At 39.7% G+C, this 25537-nt stretch overlaps 1 protein-coding gene across 16 annotated transcripts in view; it reads left to right on the top strand.

Annotated features, from left to right (window-relative positions):
- Positions 1 to 25537, top strand: part of SH3KBP1 (SH3 domain containing kinase binding protein 1) — a 222895-nt gene that overhangs the window by 173768 nt on the left and 23590 nt on the right. For all 16 annotated transcript variants that reach the window (XM_015302495.3, XM_015302501.3, XM_015302505.4 and 13 more), the window contains 3 exons: positions 16919 to 17020; positions 19498 to 19549; positions 23528 to 23608. In XM_015302495.3, the coding sequence (XP_015157981.2) occupies positions 16919 to 17020; positions 19498 to 19549; positions 23528 to 23608 (235 nt within the window). The remainder of the gene's footprint in view (positions 1 to 16918; positions 17021 to 19497; positions 19550 to 23527; positions 23609 to 25537) is intronic.

Consider the following 25537-nt stretch of genomic DNA (forward strand, 5'->3'; position numbering starts at 1 on the left):
GTCTCTAGTGCTTGATGTTTTGCTATTTCATTTTCTTTGTACTTTTTGTCATGCTTCCAGTCAATCTAGCACTTGCCCCCAGTGAGTTTTTATTTAGCTTAGCTTGAAAGTTGTTTGGCTTTGCATGATTTTGAATGTCCTAATGTAATAATTTAACAGCGTCTCTGAGCACAGAAATGGCTTTTAAAAAGTTGTTCTTGTCCACTTTACACTTTACTGACCTGGCTGATTTAATTCCCAGAGATGGCTGGTCTCCAGGTGGAGCAGTGTTCTTCACTGCACACAGATGAGGAGACGGTTGCTTTACTGCATTTTCAATGGAAGATTTCATTCGCTTACTTTTTCCCATTCTCTTCTCACAACCTCTGTCCCAGCAGTGGAAACTTATTAGTCTTTTACAATAACTGAGCTGATGACTTGACTGAGTTGATGAGTACGCTTTTTAGCATATCCTCCTGTCATTTTACTCTATAAGTCTGTTTTTTTCAAGCCACTGGAGATATTTTTTTCCTTCTTTTCTGTGGTATGTCACATGTCCATGGCCAGTTACATAAAACCATGCCTCTAGAGAGTGGAGGATCTCAATGCAAGAAGGCTTGGCATTTCTCCTTGGGTACTTTTTTATGCTTCGTCTGAGCTAATCTGAGATGTTGAAGATGCAATGTTTCACAAGTAGACACTTCGCAGACTCTTTTGTGGTTTGCAGACCTTGTGGTGGTGGTGGTTTGTTCTTTTTTCATCTATTTTTAATACATAATTTAAAAAAACAGAATTTGAAGTCGAGGTCTTTGCCATACAGTTCTGAAAACAATGGAGTCTACTCTGTGCTCTTACCATTGAAAACAGTAATTTTATATTAGTCCAGTGCTTCTCAAGCAGGTGTCATAACATTTTTATTTCACTCATCAGCAACAAAGACAACCTCATCTTTCTGCCCAGAAGCGGCTTCTGCCAAAGAGCTGCCTCTTACCCAGGGCTCAGAGCCTCATGCTTAGAGCATGAGAAATCCTGTAAAAATTCACAAAATGCATTGCAAGCCTCATAAAAGCAGGAAGATGAGGTAGCACTCAATATGTATGAAGAGTAAGAGCAGTGACTTAATTGAGCTAAGTGGTACCCAGGAGAGCCTGTGTGCTTGTGCATACACATATGAGAATATGTATGTAAGGAAGCTATTAGTCCAATGTTCATCTTAAAAAAGCATTTTATAGAGAGAATTACAGAAGGATGGTATCAGTAAATGCAAAATTGAATATCATTATTGTAAGAGCCCCCCTTGTAGGTGATGTTTCAGCTACATTAATTATAAAGTCACTTTTCAAGATCTGCAATATGAAGAAGAGACTGATTTTTTGTTTGTTTGTTTGTTTGTTTTTATTTTTATTTTTTGGTCCAGGTGTTTGCAGGATCTATATTAAGTTCTCACTGTTTTGGTGGATGTCGAGAGGTTGAATTAAGAACTGATAAGATCTGTATAGGTCTCTGCAATAGGGAAATTTGAATTATTTTGTGAAATAGCCAGTAAATATTTTGAACTGATTTACTGAATCACAGGTGACTTCCTTTGTCACTTGAAGAATGTGCTGATCGGTTTTATTTAAAAACGTAAGTGAGTCAGAAGTCTGATCATTTACTGGTCAAAAGGTAGTACATTTTGGGATATGCAAAGGCAGGAATGCCATTACGCCTGACTGATAGCCAGAAGCAATCACAAATTAATCAACACATTGAGTCATTTTTCAATGAATTGAATAGGACTAAATGATACAAAAAATACCTGATGAGATAGAGTACAAACATATGGTAGTAACGGTTGTTTCCTCATATGTGAAAATTTACCTGGAGATAGGAAGAGCAAAAGGAGAAACTGCTGTCTTCACATAAAGGTATTTGAAATATGTATGGAAAAGGTTTTTTGTGTTCCTTTTTGCCAGCAAATGCCTTTTTATGTGCTTAGAAAATGTCTTATTGATTAATTACTGGAAGTGAGGGTTGACAAGCATTAATCTTTAGTTCCTTAGTGCTAAATATTTAAAGACTGGAGGTCAGAAAATATTGTTCAGAATTGCAGAGGAAAGCAAAAGCTTCATCCTGATGGCAAGAAAACAGTACGGACTTGGAACCTTCACTTTGCAGCAAGGGAGTCTAAGAAGGATGTACCTTTTGAAGAAAAAGAGCAAAAAGCAAAATACAATAATTTGATTGTTGCACAGTTTGATGGTACATTCATAAGCTGATGAGGAGTGAATGGTACGAGGCCATGAGATTGACGCTATAGACTATTCGTTGTAATCTCAAATGTTTGTAATGTTTAGGCAGCATTTGGATAAGCATTTGGAGAACGTAGGTAGTGACTGCACTGTGCAACCGAAAGACGGTGGCAAATGGGTGTTCTGTGATCCTCAAGTATTGATTTTTGAGGTTGTATTTGTAATAAACAGAGTTACTTTTAAGCAACAGAAGTTTTTCATGACTTTTTCTACTGTCAACTTGGAAGCCTGTTAGAATTTTTCATTCTAGCGCTTGTAGATGTAGCTGCTGTAGGCTGTTTTCCAGTCCGAATAGAGACTCTTTATGGACTGTAGATTTCTTAGCAGCTATAATAAATCCTGAAAAAATGAATGAGATCTGAATGGCATATAGAAAATGACCTATGTGAGAAATTGGTAGTAATAGCTAAATAATTTTGAAACAAAAACATTAAGTACACATGGATAGCTGAGCATTCATTTGAAGACAGTTTTATTTGCAAGACTGTGAAAGTTTGCATTCCACTTAGTCAATTTACCTGAGCTCTAGACAGTAAAGACCACTTTGTTCCCAGGAATGAAAATAGTCTGGATAAATAAAATAAACTACTTCAGAGATCATTGCAAGATTGAAAGCTGTCAACAATAGAAGGGTATCCTCGCCCTAATCCTTATTATCTGAGCTGAAATAAGTGGAGGACCATAAGAATGGCAGTTCTGCTAATTCTGAATTTACATTATGTTGAAATTAATAATATCAGTATATCAACGGGAATAATAATCTTGTACCTTGCTCTGCATAGCTAACCTAGCTGTCTCTTCCTCTCCACCTACTTGGACTACAGAGCTTTTCTTCTCCCACTGCAGACTGACAGCTGAATATGGGGCATTTGTGGTAGGTGCGTGTTGCTCTTGACTGATGGATGACGTTGAGGCCTTTCTCATTTTGCAAAATGACTTCTATGAGGAGGCGAGTTTCCACAGGCCTCCAGTGGATCATCATCACAGGCCATCCAGTGGCCTGAAAGACAGACTGGGGTAATGCCCATCACTGGTGAGGGACTTACATGGCAAATCTTCCAGTCTACGCATTTAATGGCAATCCAATTTGTAGTGTTTAGTATTGTGTTGAGGACAAAAGAGCCAGAAACCTAGTTTCTGAAAATGGCATAACGGCTATCGTTTTTGCAAAGATAGTATTTGCATTTGGTGATGGTGTAGTTTGCTTTATTGTGAGATGTGCAAGTTTGGTAGTTCAAAATGCTGCACATTTGGTGAGTCCCAGCCTCTAGCCAGATACAATCAAATGCTAAGACAAGTTAGTACAGGCAAGTAGAAGGGTATAAGGAGACAATGAAATTAAGTTTATTCCTTCTAGTCTCTTTTGTCATGTCACATTTTCACTGTTACTGTGGCTACTTTGTGTATTTGTCCATGTTAGAGCATGGAGTCTCCTCTTAAGCAGAGAACTTAGCATTTTCCAATTCTTACTGTAGCCTTCAGGCATTTAATTTCACCCTTACTGTATTTATGGAAAATTTCCCAAGCACATCTCTTTTGCCAAAAAAATTCTCCCAGTTTTGTCCCTTACAACATCTTTAAATGTTCATCCTTGTCCAGGAGGTAATTGTCCACAGCACTTTCTTCAGCTGAGAGATTGCCAAGGATAACTCGGCTGGGTAGGGCTGTGAGGGAAAACAGCTGCTCTGACGGATGCAACAGGCTCCTGGAAGGATGAAATTAGTAAGTGCTATTTACAAGAGCCTTGCCAGTTCGGTGAGGCCATAAGCAGGGGAAGGAGCAGGAACCGGACAGTGTGCTAGAGGAGAGTAATAGTTGATACTTAATTTAACATTTTGCTATATTATGATGTCTCTGGGGTAGAAACCTGCCTGTTTCCTGGGTTTGTGTTGGTTTTCTGTTTTGTTGTTGTTGTTCATTGCCAAATTTTTCTCTATGTTTTTAATTGCAAACAGCACACATACTTGACGATGTTTGGTTATAGAAATATATGTACAAATGAGAAGGCTTGCAGTTTTTCTTTTAATATGAGCAAGTAGATAACAAGCATTATTTTTCCACATTAAGATTAAATTTTCAGTATTTTCCGTTTAAAATAAAAAGTGATGAGGTTTGAAGATTTATCTGAAAAGACAGAAAATATTGAAGCTGAAAGCATACAGTCGCTTACAGTTGTACCTTTCTAAAGGAAGGAAGGAGTCAGTTCTACCTCAGAATAGTCACTTAGATAATGTAATTTGCCCTTGATTGGCAAATAAAATCTTCCATCTCATTTTCAGAAATTAGGTTACTGATATAGCAATACAAAAGGCCGTGGGTTACACATGGAAAAATATATGATCTGGTTTAATAAGACTAATAAAAATGGCTTTCTATCAGAGCAGCACAGTGGATTTTTGTTGGCACTAAATATCTGGTCACACAGATGCCCTCAGTTCAGGCTTTAGTACAACATATTTTGAGCATTTGTAACTGTTGCAACACTCCTGCATACAGAAACCAAAAGGAATAAGGTAAATGAACATCAAATGAATTCCAGCTTTAAGAAAGCTTTTATGATGATATGTCTTTGAAGAACAGCACGTGAGCAATAAAAATATATAAAACTACTTACTGCTTGCCTTCAGAAATAAGTATTTCCCTCAGAGAGAACAAGATGCCCTTTTTCTCTCTCTTGAGATAACAATGAATTGGTCAGAAAGTCTTCTGTCAGACCTAATAGCCATACTTAATGTGCTTTCTGTTCCTTGCCCTCTATGCTGTGCTCAGCTTTCCCCCCTAGACATCCCAGCCGCTCAGATGGTTGAGAAATGAACTTGTACCAAAGCTGCTGATTTCTCACAAGAAATTATTTTGTACAGTGTGCATGTTGAGGGTGCAACTTAGCAGGATGAATGGTAAGCTGCTGCTGGGAGGGGTGGGTCTGTTCCATCCCTCTGGCTTTGCATCTGGCTGACGTGGTCACCAGACACGCAGAAGTGTATGAGTTGGCATCGGTTTTATGGTAAGTGGGATTGCCACCTTTTCAGATGGGCTTAGCACTTCCATGAAACTTTTTTCCCATACCTGAAACTTTTCCCTGAAGATTTTAGTTTAATGTGAATAAGAAGGTCTGGAATTTTTACTAGGCTTCACATTGTGATGCCATGAAAGATGGTAGCTGACCATCCTGCAGAATGAGACCTCTCTGACACACTGCTTATGTGTGTGGCAAGTGTTGGGGGGTAGTACTTGTGTCATCATTTGAAAGTATGAATGTTTTCTCATGTGAGTTATATAAAATTTGTAGGGATGATGATGATTGAATAAATATGTTCATTGCTATAAGAATTTGATACACTTTGTGAGTTATAGGGAAAACAGACTGTGAGTAATTGTTCTCTTCTTGCCTGAACCATGTCCTTGACCAAGACATTCAAACATTTATAAGTAAATTTTTAACCCTTTTTTATATCTTGCTTTTTTGTATCTAGCACCTTGTTTTTGCCACAGTGTTTAAAAATGGAGCATTGAGTGAAGTCTGTGTTAGGAGCTGACCATGAGCCAGCAGTGTGCCCAGGTAGCCAAGGAGGCCAATGGCATCCTGGCTTGTATCAGAAATAGTGCAGCCAGAAGGAGCAAGGAAGTGATCATCCCTCTGTACTCAGCCCTGGTGAGGCTGCACCTTAAATACTGTGTTTGGTTTTGGGCCCCTCACTACAAGGAAGACATTGAGGCCCTGGAGTGTGTCCAGAAAGGGCAGTGAAGCTGTGCGGTATCTGGAGCACAGGCCTTATGAGGAGTGGCTGAAGGAGCTGGGATTGTTCAGTCTGGAGAAGAGGAGGCTCAGGGGAGACCTTTTTGCTCTCTACAACTGCCTGAAGGGGGGTCATGATGAGATGGGGGTTGGCCTCTTCTCCCGGTTAACTGCAATAGGACAAGAGGGAATGGCCTCAAGTTGCACCAGGGATGATTCAGGTGGAATGTTAGGAAATACTTCTCTGAGACAGTGGTCAGGCACTGGAATGGGCTGCCCAGGGAAGTGGTGGAGGCACCGACCCTGCAGGTGTTCAAGGAACATTTAGATACTGTACTGAGGGAAATGGATTAGTGAGAACTATTGGTGATAGGTAGATCGTTGGACTGGGTGATCTTGGAGGTCTTTTCCAACCTTGGTGATTCTATGATTCTATGATTTAGAAACATGATTGAAACACTGTTTTTTAGATGAATATGTAAATAAACTATCAAGCCAGTGATTTTTTTTCTAGGGAGAGGAGCAGCCAGCACTTAAAAGTTCTTCTTGTTTATATTTTTTTTCTTCAAATATGCCCTGAAGTTCATTCTTCCTGTCCTTGTTATCACTGATTGTGGTGGTACAGTAGTGTTTTCAAAGGAAGGGGTTGTATTGTTCCTAGGAACAAGTTCATGCCAAGCTATGTAGGTGAAATGAAAGGTTCCCTCATGCATGTAGAGCTTCAAAATTTACATCATCTAAAAAGATGGTACTTTTGTAAGCACTTTTTATATTAGCTTGGCTGTATTAGAAGGTAACATATTTTAAGATAAAAAGAGTGAGATTTTTTTTCTTCCCTGTGCATATAAAGGATGTTACTTGAAATACCAAGGCATCTGGAAAACTGTGATTATTGCTCACAATGCAGGCGTTAAACTCACTGCTTAGTTTCATCCTTTATTTCATTCTGTGAATTGAGTTTGCCTGCTGACTTTTATCTTAAGTCCAACCTTGCCAGGGCAAAGAAAGCCATTTAAAGGGAAATATGCGCATACAGTGCCAAGTGATAATTATTGTAATTAGGACCCCAGTCCTAAGATGTCAGTTATGTAAGTAATAATGGCATTAAATTAACTATTCAAATGATTTGTTCTATGTTTCTATAATCCTTCCTAATGCAAAAAAATATCGTTAAAAAACATATTTTGGCTCATCAGAGGCATACATCGTGTCTGTTACCAGCACCACCTTTCGTGTTTGTGTTGGCTAATTTAGTTTTATTTTGTCTATTGGAGTACTAGAATTTTATGACTTGGCTCTTATTTATTTCTCCATGATATTCTGCTGACTGAACAAGTGAAGTGAATCCCCAGAAGAGATTGTTTTGTTCAATGAGCAGTGTAATTTTTTCTGTTTGCACAAATATTTCATCAAAGCAATCCAGCTTCATTACTGATTAAACTATTTACCTGCGGAGTTTCAAGTCGAAAGGTTAGATATGGCCTAAAATGGATTTCACAGCCAACGTGTATCTGGTCAGTTACACCCTCTGCCCTGAGGCCCTGTGTATGTTAGGTCATTCATTATTTTCAGCTGATTTCTTTTTTTTGCAGGACCCAAGAACTTGGGCCAGTTCTTGGACAGGATATGTCCACTAAATAAGTGTTTTCTTGTTAGGCTTTCCAGTAAAAACCACTCACTGGAAAGACAGTGTAGCCACAGCTGAAATAAAGTCTAACTTCTGACAGTCTCTTTCATTTCCTTCCATAGAATGTTGACCTGATAAATTTTCAGTAGAGCCTTAGAGCTTGTGGATACAGGGGAAAAAATGCCAATTTGAGTTCTTAAGCATTGAAAGATACAATTGAGTGTCTCACACATACATTTCCCTACTGCTTGGGCATGAGAGCTGGCAAGAGCTGGGAAAGATTAGCGCAGGATTTGAGCCTTCCAGGGCACAGGCTGTGGACCTGAGCAGAATAAATCGCTCTGGGTTGTGGACCAAAAAGGGTCAGACTGGGATATTTCTTCTCATACTTTTCTTCTGGTATTTCCAAATTTATGAGTATCTGGGGGAGAGAGCACGTAAAAGGGAAACAAGTCCTCTCCAGGACTGCCTCAGAAGATTAATTTGCTGTCTTATTCATCTAAATGATCTTGGATTAGGTAGTTGTTGAGAGATTCATTCCGCCATATAGCCAAATTTTAAAACCATATTTCTGTTTAGGAGTACTTAGTTACTAACCAGATGCTTTAAATCATAATCATGGTCTTCAAAACTATTTAACAAATTGTTATGTGGGACCACAAGGTCTCATTCCCAGTAACTGAGTCTAATAACAGAGTTGGGTCATGGAGAATACTGTCTTAGGTAACAGCACTACAGCATCCACCAAAGGTGGATGTAACATAAGACTCTGGATAAATCTTTCCTTCACTCACAGATACTTTACCAAGTTTTATGAAGACTCTAAAATCTGTTATTTTCTGACTTTTCAAAATAAAGTTGGATTTTGAGAGTAACGTGTCTTCATTTCAGCATCATAACTGTACAGTGAAATGTAAGAAATTTTAAAGAACCAGTCTTAAATATTATTACACTGCTTTTTTCCCCAGCTTCAACGTGACTTTGTTTCCTTCTCCTCATGACAAATTATGTTAATAAGAACCTGATGCAGCATGAGGTCAACTTTTGTTTTGCTGGTTTCAAAGTTGCTGATCTTTGGCACTTGTTTTCAATGAAAACTTACGATATACTTAATTCTAGGCAGTTAATCATTAGAGGGTTAAAAAAAAAACACAGGACATTTCCCTGCACATTATTGATTTTTACCAGTGATGTAAAACGTCAGCTTTAAAACTTACAGAGCCCTTTCTGTGGCCTTCTCCAGGCCTTTGAGAGCTGGGACCTTTTGGTCCCCGGAGTCAGGCAGCAGCGCTGTGCCGCTGGTGCTCTGCGTGGGCGCAGGGGATGTCAGCCAGCTTGGCTCTGAGTTTTGACTTTCTATGAGGCCTTTAGTCCTCAAATTCAGAAGCCTTTGTACATAATATATGTATCTCTGTACATACATAGCATCTTGATAAGTGTTATAGACATACTTGATCACCTTAAACTCAAAGGTGTATTTTTTTCTTTAAATTATGAGTTTGGCTATCAATTGTGGGAAAGGCTGCTGGAGATATGCTTACAGTGAGGGTTGTAATAGCATATTGTGTGGCAGCAAGCACAGCAGAGCTGACACATGAAAGCTCTCAGTACAAGTTTAAGATGTATTCATGGCTTTCTGAATAATGAGATTTTACAAGGTCGGCATTCTTCTTGATGAGATCCAACTATATGAGGGCAGAAGGAAAGCAGGCATTTGACGAATACAATTCCCAACTGCTGGGATTTTTTTTTTTTTTTCTTTTTTCAATGCAAAGAACTGTGTATTCTGGTGGAGATGTCTGTAAAACTCTCATATCCTACCATGAAAATTTTACTTTTTAAACTACGCACTTTGTGTTGTCTCTCACTCAATATTCTGGATAGTCTTTAATTTCTGTTTTGTAATCTTAGCTTGCCAATTATATATTTTAAGCCTAAGAATCTATGAAAAAGTAATTATTGGGTCATTTTTTTACACGTCTGTAGCTGATGACTATGAGTGCAGGTACACCTACTTGCATGAGCAGAAAACTTGTTATCTGAGTATTCCCGGAGTGCCCATACCATGGAGCTTTGCAGCCATCCTTTGTGAGGACCTGCTTTGTTTGTACTTGGAACTATTTTCTATCCTGACAAGAATGATGAAATCACAAGTTTCTGTATCAAAACCTTTTGATCAGAAAAGCTGAAATATTGAGCAGTAATAAATTGATGTTTAAATAATAGCTTCATGTTTGAGGAGCACTACGAAGCAGCAGCTTGTTCAGCAGGCTAACTGCAATGTTTTGCTCCCTCGGAAAGAAAAAAAAAAAGTCCTGCTTAGGGTTGAAGATTTTTAGATTTTCCTTTTTTAGATTTCCTTATGTGTTTACACAGCTGCAGCTATAGGTGTACATAGGGGAGAAAAGAAATACATCGGTTGTTACTTTGTTTTGGGACCTTGGGGAATAAGGAAGACCTCTAATTTACTTTTACAAACAAAAGCTTTTTCCTTGGCTAAGCCCAGGAGAAAAAACTGGGGAGGGGAGAGATGAACTCAGGGCTGTGGCATTCCCTGAAATCTTGACAGTTCAAAGGTGGCGAGAGATGAGGGAGATGGTGCCTTGAAGGCCTGGAAAAAGGCAGGAATCGTCTTTGCATCCTGTGGAAAACATGGCTGAAGCAGTGGAAGCCTGCCTGGCAGTACGAGAGTTCCTTCATCTCTCACAAACCTTCACTACATCCCAGTGCACCACCGCATATGGTGGTGCTGTACTTTGTGGAGTGGCTGAATACGTTTTGTGGGCAGCCCCTTCCAGACTTGCTCAGGCTCTCATTTTGGTACAGCTACAGGGGTTGCTCAGCTGTCAGTAGGCTCTCCATGACTGTCAGGCAGCTGATGACATCAGAAAGAGCAACGTCGGAGCATTTGCAGCCAGCTTCAGCAGAGGTCTACATGCAAGTCCAGTCCCCTTCTGAGCCCAGGCAAGAGGAAAGTTATAAATATGACTGAGCACACAACCAAGTAGCTACTGGTTTTTATTTTGGTGATTAAGAATGGACACAGTACACTGCAACTCTCCTTTGAGTGGCTGTAAGTGGAGAAAAAGTCGAGTCAATCATAGTACATGGAAGAAAAAATAGTTCTAGTGTCTGAAACTAGAAGTACAGTGTGTTATTGACTTCTAGCAAAACAATTTTAAAAATAACCATTATGAGTTTATATTACAAGCATGTTCACAGACAGAACTGCTGCTTCTAAGACTAACCCCAAATCAAACCCTATGTCTGGGAGCGCTGTCCAGACGCTCCTTGAACTCCGGCACTCGGGGCCGGGCCCACAGCCCTGGGCAGCCCATTTCATGCCCACCACCCTCTGGTGCAGCCCCTGTCCCTAACCCCCAGCTGCCCCTCCCCTGACACAGCTCCATGCTGTTCCCTCGGGCCCTGTCGCTGTCACACAGAGCAGAGCTCAGCTCTGCCCCTCCGCTCCCTGTGAGGAGCTGCAGCCGCCATCAGGCCTCCCCTCAGCTCCTCCGCTCTGCGCTGGGGACACAGCTGCTCCTCATCCATCTTGCCGTCTAGGCCCTTCAGTGTCTTCATTTCCTCCTTTGGATGCTCTCTAATTGCCTTATGTCCTTATATTATGAGATAGGCTTGCGATCTGGTAGGCATGAATCCACATATTTTAGTTTCGTAGTCTTGAACATGGTCTCAGCTAGTAGATTGAAGCTCATGTGAGCAGAGGACTGCCAGCTCTGTCTCACCAGCCCCGTCTGTCATCTTTTTGAACACCAAAGAGAAATGGTGATAGTAACTGACTGGAAGAAAATTTGCATCCTTGTCCTGCAACCCCTGGTACTCTTCAACTAAGCAGGTGATCAGGGACAGCCTCTTGCTGGTTGTGTTTATCTAGATACAGCTGCTCCTGTGTAGCGAGTGGAGTATTTGTAAGATTATGCAGTATTAAGGAGCCTTACACTGTGGCTTTCTGTTCAGTCTGCGCTGGCTTAACAGTGACCACTGGGGGAAGGAACAACATAAGGTTTGTTCTGGTTCAACAGCAGCCTTTCTGCTGCTAAACAAACCTGTTAACACGGGATAGCATATGGGTAAGAAATCAAGCAATGCCAGGATCCTTTCACTCAAAAGAGGAAAAAGCACGATTTTTCTCAGCTTTATTAGCCAGTGTGAGAGTTCCCACAGGACTGTCGTAGTTCCTAAAGGGATACTGAGCCATGATCTTATGCTGTCAGCTCTACTTACATAATTCACTTATATTCACTAGTAGTACAAAAAAAATGGTATTCCAGATCAAAATGGTCTTTGCTTGCATACCTAAATTTCTGTGCACTGCTTTTATCTCATCTCTCTAGTCATGCATCTCCTCTCTCCCATTATATTTTCAGTCACCACAGACAAATTTCAGAGTGGAGCTGCATTCTTATCTAATTGTTTGTTTGGGAATTTCTTTTTATTTTTATTACTTTTTGTAGTCATTTTAATATTCCCTTCTGGAATCAAATATTGATTTTCCCCAGGTGAATCTCTATTACAGTTTTATTCACAGCTTGCATGTCTTCTAATTGCATGAAGGCTATTTTCTCCTGTTGTTTTTCTTGTCAAGGAGATGACTGGTGGTTTTTAGTTCCTCTGTGTATGCTCTTAGAATGGTTGGTGACATGTTGACAAAAGCTAGTTGCATTCTGCTCTTCTGGTGGCTACCGTTTCTCCTACGTTTTCCCGTTCCTTTTCCTGCCCCGCCACCCCATTTCCTTAAGAATTCCAGTGCAAATTGACAATTTTTTTTACCGTATGGTTGCGCCATCACTGCCTTGGATACAGATATAATCTCTCTGTTACGCTCTCTGTGAGTCAGCTTTTACTGTAGCTAAATGCTGGACCATCTGCCTGGCCCAGCTACAACCTACCTTGCATGAACTCTAGTATCCATCAAATACAATTTTTTTTCATACATTTTTTGGGACATTGCAGCATCTGATTTTTGTCTGTCTGTGCTGTTACGAGTCCAGTAGGATAACATGGAAATAAAGGAGAGATCTTTGTTAATAAACTTTGGAATATTGATACTCACAGCTTGACAACTTTTATATGAAGTCTGAGTTTTGAGATTACAGCCATTTTGCCAATATTGGACACATAAAGCATTATTAAAAGAAAAGCGTGAGAAGTATGAGTAGGATTGTGCATCTGACAGGGATGTAGAACTATTGGGGTCACTTTTACTCGATCTTGACAGCCAACCATGTGGTTCTGGTCACACCACCTTCGCTGCACTGCAGAGCTGTATTGTCAGTTGTTACTTTCTGAGGTAGCTTGTGCAGCTCCAGCTCAGTTGGCCTTATATGGGAGTTTTTCTGTGATGAAGACATCCCTGCAGTCAGCATCGTAAGTGGACTTCCAGAGCTTGCTGCGATGTAGCAGACCTGCGGTTGTGGGTAGGAAGAGGGTGCCTCTGCCAAGATAATTCACCAGATCTCAACTGCGGCTTTTAATCCTTGAGATCTCTTTTCCATTCTTTTGTTCAGTGACACAGCAGCCTCCTCTGGCAAATAAAGTAAATGAGAAAATTAAAGAGGAACTGTTGAGCAATTTACTTCTGTACGAAAATCGCGTGTGATGATTGGCTGTGTCTGAGTGACAAGCAGGGGAGGAGAGAGAAGCAAAATGTGCAGCTGTTCTGGATTAACAAGCATGAAATGCAAGCCTTGTCTTCATGAAAACAACTAAGCTTTAAAGACAAAATGCATATGTACTAGTAAAACGAAGACATGGGAGTAAGGTTTGTGTTTCTTAAGAGCATAAAGAAACATCCGACCTAAAAAGAATGTACGTGATGTGCATTATTCAGGAGGGTAATCAGCTGGCACTAAGCTGTGCTGGCAGTAGAAGCTCAAGCTTTTCATCTCTGGAAGCTTGAATTATTATGATTTTTTTAAATCTAAATTGGGTCAGTAATGTTTTGGCAATTTCGGGACGGCGTGGCAGGTGGTGGAGGGCATTACAAAACATACCATGTGATGCACAGCCAAGCAAGTGGTGTGCTCAACTGCTCCAAGTGGTAGAGCCAAGCAAGAGGGCTCCTCCGCATCGGGAACGAGGGGTGCTGTCTGAGGTGAGGGCAGGATCCCGCACAGAGCCTGCTTGTACCATGCATGATTAGCTGATTATCTCCGGCCCTGTGGAGTGCTGCATTCATGCAGCAAATACTGTGAAGTCATGAGCAGGTCGAGGATCAGCCTTGTTCACTAATGAAGACGTAAGCAAACTGATAAATATTTCCTAAAGAACTCCGAGGGAGGTCTGGAAAAGGTATGTGTCCCTGGTGACAGGCACCCTGCTAAAGAACAGGGAGAATGCAGGAGAAAAGCACAGATTAAGCGTGAGGGAAAACTACCAGCAACAGAATGGAAAGTTTGTTCGGTGCCTGCATTTGTAAACCAGGAACGTATTACATCAGAGTGAAAAAGAGAGCTATGAAAAAGAAGACACCTATCTTAAGCAAATGCAATACAAAAAAATCATGTTGCTACTTAGCTGGCATATTTAGCCAGCATGTATTCTCAGGGGATGAGGTGATTTAATTAATCTAAATAAAAAACCTAGACAGAAAAATAATTTCAAAAGAGAAAACAAAAGCTATGCTCTTCTTTATTGCTGATCTTTTTGTTTCTCAAATGTCATCAAACATTACGTATTCAATACATAATCCCGAGTTCTAACTAAGGATTTTCCATGATCCTAGGATTGTAACTTAGAAAAAAATGGCAACCGGCACAGTCATTATGAGCAGTGCTTTTAAGACTGCTCATGGTATTAAATATACCTGATTAAGTTAACTTGTGGTCTTTTGACATCCCTGCAGCAGCTGTACCAAATGACTCTGTGGAAATGTGGGGATGATAAGGCTATCTTGCTTGCATGTGCTATCATGTGATCTTCTATCCACCATTCATTTTTTATTTTTTTTAAATCTACTAGAATTAAATCTACTTAAACTACTGTTTGCTTCCTCTACACAAAGGGTCAATCATTTCCTCTTAGTTTCTCCTTCTCCACTCTTGTAGTGTGTACATGCTCTTAAGCATTTACCATCAAAGCTTTTCTCCATTGCAAAGGACCTCTATGATTTTTTCCTAGGCAGATGAGGAAATGAAGACCAGAAAGACTTCTTTAAAGTATGTGTTAACTTTGCATACTCAACTTGAAAAAGAAATTCAGATCTGTCTGTTAATTAATATTTATTATGCAGTTACTCTTTGTATCTGGCTACCACCATGACTGATCTGAGCAAGTAACGTTTTAAACTCCAGAGTTTTTATATTCACTGCACAACAAATATGGCTTCACAAACCAATTGTGTAGGTAAAGTGTCAAGCCATAACTTCCACTTGTGTTTCTACACTACAGTTCCTTTTCTTATATCACAAGAACATAAAAGATTTTGGACATCTTGAGCCATTGCTGTTTGGGGGGGGATGTTGCCTCATAGCATACATGAGCCTTGTAGAATTTGGCCTATTTCTTCTGTTTCTGTCCATTTTTTCTAGCTTTGTTCTCTCTAAAATACTTTTTAATTCCTTACTGCATGTTGTTGCCTCTGCCTTTTCTTTAATTACTTGCCTTTTCTTACCTTCTTTTCTTATATCCACACTCCTCTGTTTCTGCATATCCTTCTGTTCCAGTGTTCCAGAATCACTGCTTTTTCCTTCTTTCTCACTTTATGGAAAAGTAATGGTGTGATTGTTTTGTAATGAGCCAGATTTGCACCTCATCATACTTTTTTCCACAGCCCACGTTACGTCTTAACAGGGAAAGGCCCACTGCATTTCTGCAGCAGCGAGTGATGGAAAGTCCTCACCACAGGCTGACCTAGAACAGTGACCATGCCCCGAGCGAGGACTGATAGACCTACCCCTGAGCGTTCAGAGAACAGAGCTGCTACATTTCTACTGATTTCTTATGAACAGTGGTGGATTTCTGAGAAGCAAGAATGCTTTATTTAGTCAAGGAGAATTTCCACCAGGCTTCATTAGAAATGTTAGCATAGGAGCATCCAACTCTAAGCAACTCCATGTGGCTCTGCTACCAGGGTGGCTGGATGTACCAGGCTGGTGCAAATGTCCAGATCTGAAGCTGTGCAAGGGACCACAGTGGTTGCTTAAGCTTGATGTTGCCAGATGTGGGATCCCAGCTGCAAATCCAGCCCTATTTACTTTGACTTTCATAGAATGGGGGGATCCCTGGTGACTTAAGACCAATCTGTTCTCTGTTTGCAAGATTTCCCTTTCCCTCATTTTTTCAGATGTGTAGTATTTACTGCATGACTCTGAGCCACAAGAAGATTTAAATTTACTGCTCGAGAGGCTGGAAAGGCTGGCCAGCCTGGTAATGAGCCAATTGCTAAAATTGGCTGAAGTGTTTTCAGGACTGAGAAGAAGATGGGTGACTTTCCTGCAACTGCGTTTTGGAAAACAGCTGACTGGGTTCAGCTGAAGCTTTCAAAGAAGAGTGTGGAAAAACTGAACTGAAAGTATTCTCTTTAGCAAATTCAGCTTACTGTCCAGCGCTCAAGGAGCAATTTTAGCCTTCTCTACGGTGGTTGTGGCTTGTGCTATTATTGTTCATTACCGAGATAGTTGTACTTCATTTTGTTTTCCATCACTTAGAATTACTGATAGTTTTTGTTGTTTTTTTTTTTAATTGTGAATGTTTAGCTGTAAATTGTTTTGCTACTCACACTGCATTGTTGCTGAAAAATGCTGTGGTAAAAGGCGACGCTCTACAGTGATCAGGTGTTTAATGCCTTCTTAATTGGACTGTGATCAAATTTAATAATTTCAGAAGTAATTCTGATGTGTCAAGGTTTCCATGAAAGTGTGGCAAATGAATGAGCTTTATTACCTCTAGGGATGTCTGACGCTTAATTAAGTTATTGTCTTTCTCTAAAATGAAGTCAGAGAGAAGTAATATCATACGTGTTCAAAATGCTTACTGGTCTAACAGATCAAGTGCTGAAATAGTGTTTTGCTTTAGACACAGACAAGCTCTTGAGCTCTTACAGCATGTTTATTGTTCTTTCCTAGCTGTTCCATATGATCACATAATGCAGGGCGATCACTGAAGTTTTTACCTGGTAGATTACCCTGTTAACCTGGCACTCCAGTGAATTGTTATGTTCCAGCAAAAAGTCAGGGCATTATGCAAAAGGACACTTCAGCACAAGAATCTGTTCAGCATAGAAGCACATTCATTGTGATTTTCATGTTATTTTACTGTTTGTAGGACTGTATTGATGTGGGTTGGTGGGAAGGAGAACTGAACGGCAGACGAGGAGTGTTTCCAGATAACTTTGTCAAGCTTCTTCCTTCCGATTTTGAAAAAGAGGTAAGCAGTATGTTCTTTCACTTCCACTGTAGAATGGAGAATGAAATTAAAGCTGAAATTTTGTTTCAGATCTATGATTTAGACAAAGTTCTACTTGTCAGTTAGTAAGAAATAAAACAAAAAAATAAGTAGGGAAACAAATTTCTGAGTTACAAAACATCAGTGAAGAGCACATGCATGACTGACCTGTCCTGTCTGTCAGTCTCCACTACATTGTCCTTACAACCCTCTGCCCTATGTCGTGAGATTGAGAGAAACTGGTGGTCCCAGTCAAGTGATGCTGTGATGATGGGAATTATTAACTTTTCTCCTTTGTTCATGTGGTCGAACATCCTGTTTTGCCAGCAGTCGTGCACTCTTTGAGAATGAAGAGGCTGAAACTTCAGCTGTGAGGTTTGAAAGATAGCAGTGAGCTTTGGTATCTCCAAGACATGTTGCTTTACTCTCTCAGAATTATTAAAAATGAAGTGTAAAATCTGCAGAAAAGCTTTTTCGGCTTCTAGTTATTTGAAAGAGATGGTTGCTATTTGCCAAACAATAGTTAGAAATCTTGCAGCTCCCTGGAATGAAGTCATGGATTACTTCCCTCAAAAGTCCATTCCATTTTTAGGAACTCTTTTGGCCATCAGTGTGATATTATGAGCTTGCAGTTAGACTTTTGATGAGTATTTCACAGTGACAATGTAAGCCTTCTGTGATAAAACCAAGACTTAGTGACACTCAGCTTCAATCTTTGGCAATAAAATTGGATGCCAGAGGCAATAATTAAATAACTTGGAAAGCTTAATAAAAGAACTATTAAACAACTCACAGAAGCTAACACGATAATTATTGAAAATGAAGGTAGAAGAGCAGCAAAAACTGCTGGAGTTTAATATGCAGTATCAGAGTGTATATCCTTGCTTTAGGCCTAGTAATAAAAAAGCAATTTCCAAAAGAGGCAGAAATTACAAACCTTAAGACATAGTGAGCATTCCAATTGTATTCTAGAAGAAGATCTTCATTCCTATCCATTCTTTTTGGTTGTTAAATTTATTCAGTCTTTCTAAAACAATAAATCCTCTATCTTTAAGTATTTTTACTCTTTAGATTATGGTAATTGCAATTTGTGGAGTAAATTAAATATGCAGGCACTTAGAAATTGCAGCTAGATTTTCTTTAAAAGTGGAGAATGAAATTCTGTTGATTTTAGAAACGGCTCTGATCAGTCCGTGTGTCTGTTAGAACTATAGACTGCCTTTCTTTGCTCGAATCAGTGTTAAAATGGAAGGAAATGGATGCTTTTCCAGTGGTTTTGCCAGGTATTCTCTGATATGATCCAGAAACCTTGGATTCCATCCCACAGTCTGAAACAATGTGTGTTGCAGTAGTTCTGCTTGTTGAACAAAAGCCTGGGATCTTTCACCATCTCCACATTCCCAGTTTTCCCTTCCATTTCTTTTCCCCATGTGGCCATTTCTCCCAGCGTTCGCTGCCCAGTCCCAGCCTCCACCGACAAGAGGGCTAGCTCATAATGATGGTGAAGAGAAGTGACTGATGCTGAGGATTTAACACCACTTTGTTGTTTTATTCCACACTAGTTCAGGTCTGGTCCCATTGACTGTCCAAACGTCAGTGGTTGGAATACATGAGGTGATCACCTTTAGCATCTCTTTCGGGTAGTTCTCACCTGAAAAGACTCTATGTCATGTTCCCTGAAACTTACCTCTGAGGAGGACTAAAGTACAGTTAGAGGAGACGGGCAAGGGAGAGTTTCACAGCAAAGTTCACTCCTAATTGAAGCTAAAACAATCATTTTGGTACACCACAGAGCAGAAGAAATGGCTCATGAGACAAAGTTGCTTCAATTGGAAGCTGATGAGGGAAATGTGTTGTTTTGAAAAGCCAGGCTAACATCAGAGAAGGAGATAGTATGAAGGAGCACTGAAACTGCTCAAGAAACATGGAGAAGCAAGGAGGAATTGCAAGGCTCTGTGGCTGGATAAGGTAACCAAGAAGGTGATGGAAACAGACTAAAAATGAAACCCAGAAAGGAAACTGGGACTGGTCGAACAAGAAGAAAACAAAACAACGGGGCAGAAACACAGAGTGAGAGGGGAGAGAATAAAGCAACTGGGTAAAGAAACTGAGTGTAGAGAAAAAGTGAATGTAGATGGTGATTCAGGTAGTGAGCTCAGGAATAGGTTTCTTCAGTAAACCAAAGGTCATGCTTTTCTCTGATCTGGAACATAAACAACTGTTTTTTCCCTTCAGCAGGACATCTCAACTGCCAAAGTAGAAAGATGCTATTTCATTCGTTATGGATATTTTCTGTCTTAAAGTTAATTTAATGAAGTCATTTCAGGGATGTCTGTGACAGATCTGTATTCTCAAGTCTTGTGAGTCTTAATGCTAAGCAGTGTATGATTATATTTAGCCTTTGAGTGAATGAGATTCACAGGCATTTTGAAGTGACCTCTTCTGTTCCTAAATTTTAGAGACCGAAGAAACCACCACCCCCATCAGCTCCTGTTGTCAAACAAGGATTAGGTAAGTTACAGCTGATACTGTGCAGCACATGCCAGTGAGAACATCTCAATCTAAGTAAATGCATTCAAATTTAGAAAGAATTCATCTGTATCAAAATTGATATGCAGGAAGTGTATAGACAGCAACTAATAATCAGAATCAGATTGCAAAAGGATGAGGTAACCCCAAAAGACTGTGATGTGCTTTTTAAATGTGTTGCAGGCAACCATCTGCACCATTTAAAAATAATGTATTTTCTCCCTTGTTAATTGTTAGCAAGCATGATACTTTAGTTATTAGCAGTTCTGTTCCATTCTTGAGTGGAATTGATACTGTGCTTGTCTGCAGTAGAGACAAAAATGTTGGAGCCTGATACTGCATGCAGTAGGAAACCATCTTCCCTTTTACCTACAGATCTGATCTATTCTAAGGAGATCTTTTCCATACATGAGACAGTGTTAGTGAACCTGGCTGTAATTCAGTGATCCCATCAACACTGCAGTCTTGGTATTGCAGATCTGCATGAGTGCTGGAGCTAGCTGTCTGTCTCCAGGTTCTGTGCTATAGTTAGATTCTTGTTTTATAATACTTGATAAACATAAAAGTGAAAGGAATTATCTTGGGTCTGGCTATTTAGATAATTGTGTTGCAAATGCACGGAGGTGCTGAATATGTTTTCCACACTTATGAGTGTTAGTGAAGCTGTTTTTGAAGTATGGTAGGCTGAATTGCGTCTAAATATTGAGAGTTGAAACCACTTTTATTTGCCGTTTTAAAATAACCTCTCAATACAAAAATCTGCATCATTTCTTAAATCTGCATGAGTTGTTTTTTTTTCTGAGGAGCTCAGAAACAGTTGAAATATCGACGCGCTTGACAACTCTGACCTCAGAAACTGCATTCCTATTCCATTCCTGTTAAATCACAAATCACGGGGCATGAGGCACTCTCAGAGCTTTCATTGGTGTTGCAGTTGTGGTGGAAGCGTAACTATGGCTGGAATTCCCTAATCCCTTAACCCCAGTTCCTTAGAGTCGTGCAGTGGCTCCTCCACTTTCCTCCCTGCTGGTGCATGTTAGAGAAGACAAAGCAAACACAACGGATCTGTTTTGCTGTCACGGTGGTCTGTTCCCCCCTCTCAGTGCTTTCAAAAGTAAATTTCCCTCTCCTACAGCCTCGATCCATTAATAGAATAAACAAGTTACACCAGAGTATAAATTTGCTGAGAGCCTATAGGTTATAATTTAAATGATCTAATTTTGTCAAGCTGTTCTTTGACTAGAGAATCATGGCAATAAATATTTGGTTTGCATATTGGCAACCATGGTTTGTTGTTCACAACGTCTGGAGACACCAAAAAACATAGATTTGGTTTCAATATCATTGATTTAAATGTGTTGAGGGAGAGCAGTGTAACTTTGCCATCTAGTGGTGGCTGCGTATTAAAGGTGTTTGAGAAACAAAGTTAAAGCCTGATACATGTTTTGGAAAAGCTCTGTGAACAGTTACATTTATTTCAGTGTATGCTCTTCTCTTGTCTCATTTCTCTGATGTCAAATTAGAAAGTAATACTTCAAATTTACTGTACATGTACAAACTTATTTATTTAAATCATAGAATCAGTCATAGAATCACAGAATGGCCTGGGTTGAAAAGGACCACAATGATCATCCAGTTTCAACCCCCCTGCTATGTGTAGGGTCACCAACCACCAGACCATGCTGCCCAGAGCCACATCCAGCCTGGCCTTGAGTGCCTCCAGGGATGGGGCATCCACAGTCTCCTTGGGCAATGTCATGTTCCAGTGTGTCACCACCCTGTGTGTGAAAAACTTCCTCCTAATATCTAACTCAAAATTAAATATTTCACTTAATATAAACTCTGATATTCGCTTGATTTGAGTATTTGAACCTATTTTTACATGTTTACATCCAACACATTAGCCACGTTACCATAATGTGCCTATTTTCAGAAGTAAAAATGGAGAGAGTAACCAAGGCTGCTGCTGTTATTTGTTTTCATACCCCGCCTTTGACTAGTCCTGACAGATTATGCACATGGCTTTCTTCTGACATGTATTTAGAGGTGGAAATCATTTCCAGGGAAAATCCAGAGGTGGATAATCGCTTTACCAAGATGATACAGTGTTTTACCACATCCCCACATCAGACTTTCCTGTTGACAATTTCCACTAAGGTTTCTGCGTAGTTAACCAGTCATAATATGATGAATAAACTGAGAACTGTCAGTTGCAATCTAAATAAGTAAATATCAATTTATTCTGGTGCAGAGGATAAAACTATTGCAGAGAAATAGAATCAGTCTTTCTAGTACAAGTGTAAAGGAAATGTCTAATTTGTACTATGATATGGCTAAAAGTTTAGCTGTATTTCCAAATTCTACTCAGCAGTAGACTGCCAGGGCTATCTGTGTTGAGGTACTTTACAAAACAAGGTGAAAACTGGGCAACTGAAGTTAAAAGTGGGCATTTTTTATGTAGTCATTGAAAAACATCAGGCATTTCACTGGGTCTCTGGGACAAGCAGCACCACTGTACCTAAACTGAAGGGTGTCCCTGGAAACTTGTGTGGAATTCTCTAGAATTTCCTTCAGGTAAGCATCTCTGGGCAGCTTAGTCAGGGTCATGGAGCCTGAGAGCTGATTAAAACAGGGTCACAACCCAAGCAGGGAGCACACCTGAGCCTTGGAGCCCATAAGTGCTTGTAGATCCATTGTTTTAGATATTACCTGAGAATGTCCTTCTGTGTTTTAATGATGAACATTAATCTTACTGTAATTAATGACTTGGGCTTGTGACATTTTTTTTCCTTGAACCCACTACTATGTATAAGATTATCAAGAAGTTGACTTGTGCTTAGCATGAACCTTGTTTAGAAACGCTTGAGTTGGCTTCTATCAAGAGTTCTTCCTCTCAGGAGCAATGTAGTTTTATGGCAGATGACTATTATTGTGGTTTTTGGATGTGATAGGTGATACAAGTGTTGCCCATCCAACAGCGCAGTTATATAAAGAAACAATGGCCGATAATCACCCCTGATTGCAATTGGCACTGATGAGTACTGATTTCTAGGAACCAGCTGCAGCAGAGAATTGGGACTGTACATTCAGAAAATGTAAATTTACTTGAGAACTACGTGGAACCGAATAGACTGAGGCAAAAAAAAAAACGCCTCGTGCTCCCTGTCCTGTCTCCTCTACTTTTCTTGGATGTCATTACTGCTATTTTTATTGAAATACTGAGTGTTACCTAAAGCGGTTTTCAACGCTGCTAAGTTGAAATGGCATTAGCACCTAGTGGTTAGCCAATGCAATGAAGCCAATATCCAATAAAATATTTCTTGTAATATGGGGACTGGAAGATTGCATCTTGCATGTGCCAGGAAATTCTTGCAAAGTCTTCCCGTTGTTGCTGCCACTAGCTCTCGTGCTCCTTATAGCAACAGAAGGCAGTGTGTCAGGGTCTCTAACACAGAGGCAGAAAAAGGCAGAGGCTTACACCTCTAGGCCAAAAGCTGTCGTGTAAAGTAGTCACGCAGAATACTGTTGGTACTGTATTCCCATTCTTCTAATGTGTGGAAGTGAACAACTAGTGTTGGAGGAACAGTAGAATAGGCTTTTTAAAAACTTAATGTAAAATAAAACTTTTTATCCGTGTTCAGCATTTTCTTGGTAGAAATGCCCAATTAATTGGTTTAAATCTAATGATTTTCCTCGCTGTTGAATTGCTCTTTGCTTAAGTATATTTACCGAGTTCAAAGACTACAAATTTTAAGTATCTGCCCACATTTAAAAATCTGTAATTGTGTCCTTTACAGTGTAAGCAAATATTTGAAATTAGATTTATGTTCAGTTTTAGCAAGAAATTTTCAAAGTAGGAGATTGTAAAAAGCCTTAGAAATTGCAAAATTATATCTCGTGTGGCCTTATGTGATGACCTGTTGGCTTGGTCAGAATTCTAAATTCTCCATTCTTTGACAGGAACCACAGACCGAAAACAAGAAGTCAAAAAGGTGCCTCCTGAAAGGCCAGAGTGTCTCCCTAACCGAACAGAAGAAAAAGGTATGAAATGTGCTCTCCTGCTTGCCCTTTGCAGAGAGATGGGGCTAATGAGGCTGTTGCACGCCCTCGTTTCCTAGCCCCGCAATAGATAGTTTTCATTAAGTATATTGTTAGCTTGTTTATTTTCCACCCTCATAGATCTCTGATTATATGCATTTTGGAAAGGATCGCACTGTTATTCCTGAGCTAAATTCAGGGTTTTCAGTTGCACCGATCCGAAGGTGTTAAGTGATTGCAGCCTCAGCTGAAGTCCAAGGGAGATACGCTCTCAATACAAAGATTACTTTCTAAAGCTCTGTGCTTCAGAAGACCTAAACCCAGGTCCTCAGACAATCATGGTACCTCATATCAGTGCATATTTTTCTCTTAACTTTTGTATTGCATTGGTTCTGTAGTTGAAAACCATCAACCCTGCTTTTATGCATCACAGAGAGGAGTTACAAAGATATAGTCATTAACGCTCATGAATCATTCCATTATCAGAGCCACCAATGTCATAGGCAAGCCTATGAAGAAGTAAAAAAAGAGTCTTCAAAGCCAGGTTTAGAACACTGCAAGAAATGAGGTTCAGTACCACACAGAGCAGTGACAAGTGAATGAAACCTTTTATAGTTTCAGTGTAAGTTCATGGTGTGTTCTGAGTAGTTTGAGAAAATAGTTATATTGATTGTCTAATTGAAGATGATGTCATTTCATATGTTTAAGTGGACTGTTTGATTGTACAGACAGGTTTAATTATGGGTTTCTTAACTTCAAAGTGTTTGAATTTGCAGTCATTTAACAGGCACGTGTATGAGCATGACTAACTGTGTAACATGCAGTTATAATTTAGTGCCAGAACATTCAGACTTTGCACCAAGAGCTGTTTCTGTATAAATATTCTTAGCAATCTGACAGATGTTTTAGCACTTTTATCTGCATAGCTTTACTTACGGCTATATGCATTATTTCCTGTGGTTATCTTAGGAGAAAATCCCTTTGCTTTCCATTTTGGATTAACGAAGCCAGCTGTCACAATGGTGGAGGTTTAAGTATATTGCTGTCCCGGGGCATCAATATCTGTAACTTTTCTAAATGTTGAAAAGAGGCAATAGGAATCACGCCTACATTTCTGAAATGCCAGGGAGTGAATTGTTTAGTTTGGCAGTATGGGTGAGCATGGGAAACTTCCTTTACACTGCATGGTCTTGCACTGCTTAGCCCATCTCTAATACGTAATTTGGAATCTTAGACAGCTACACAATATAAATGGTCCTAGGAATAAATGTGTAAAAATTACACAGTGTAATCATAAAGCTTCGGTGTTACGGAGGAGCCAATAACTGTGTCAACAAAAAGTATACTGAAAAAGGGATATGTGCCTGTGAATAACAATCACATACTGAACTATTCCAAGTCTAACGTAGGTTGTGTTTTGGATCTCAACTCTGAATTATTAGACACAGGAGATGCCACGTACTTTTATGTATTTATAAGATTACATAGTAGTCCTCTTGCATATTCCTACACCACGCGTAGTTCATTCGTATGGTAGGTAGTGTTTGGATAACTTAAAAAGCACAGCAATAAATTGATCCCTGAGTGTCCAAATGCTGTTTCTTTATTAGATAACCACAGACAATTGCATTATGCTAAAATTTTATTTCAGTATTTCTGCTAGGATTTTCAGAAAAGAGAAGTTTCTGTTGATTTATATTCCATAATCCCCTCAGACTGACACATAGAGCCCATCAAGAAACACACTTTTATATTCTTAATACCTCTCAGATGTATACAAAGCCTTAATTATATTTACAACACATCATAGACAGCATTGTCAAGGGAAATAGGGTGTTGACACAGTAGGATACTGGGAGTGAAAGTTTTGTCCTATCCTCAAGAAGAATCAGATCTTCTATGCTGTGGCAAATACGTCTAGTTTCTTCTATG

Source organism: Gallus gallus, chromosome 1 (genome assembly GCF_016699485.2).
Source record: "Gallus gallus isolate bGalGal1 chromosome 1, bGalGal1.mat.broiler.GRCg7b, whole genome shotgun sequence".
NCBI classification, from domain to species: domain Eukaryota; kingdom Metazoa; phylum Chordata; class Aves; order Galliformes; family Phasianidae; genus Gallus; species Gallus gallus.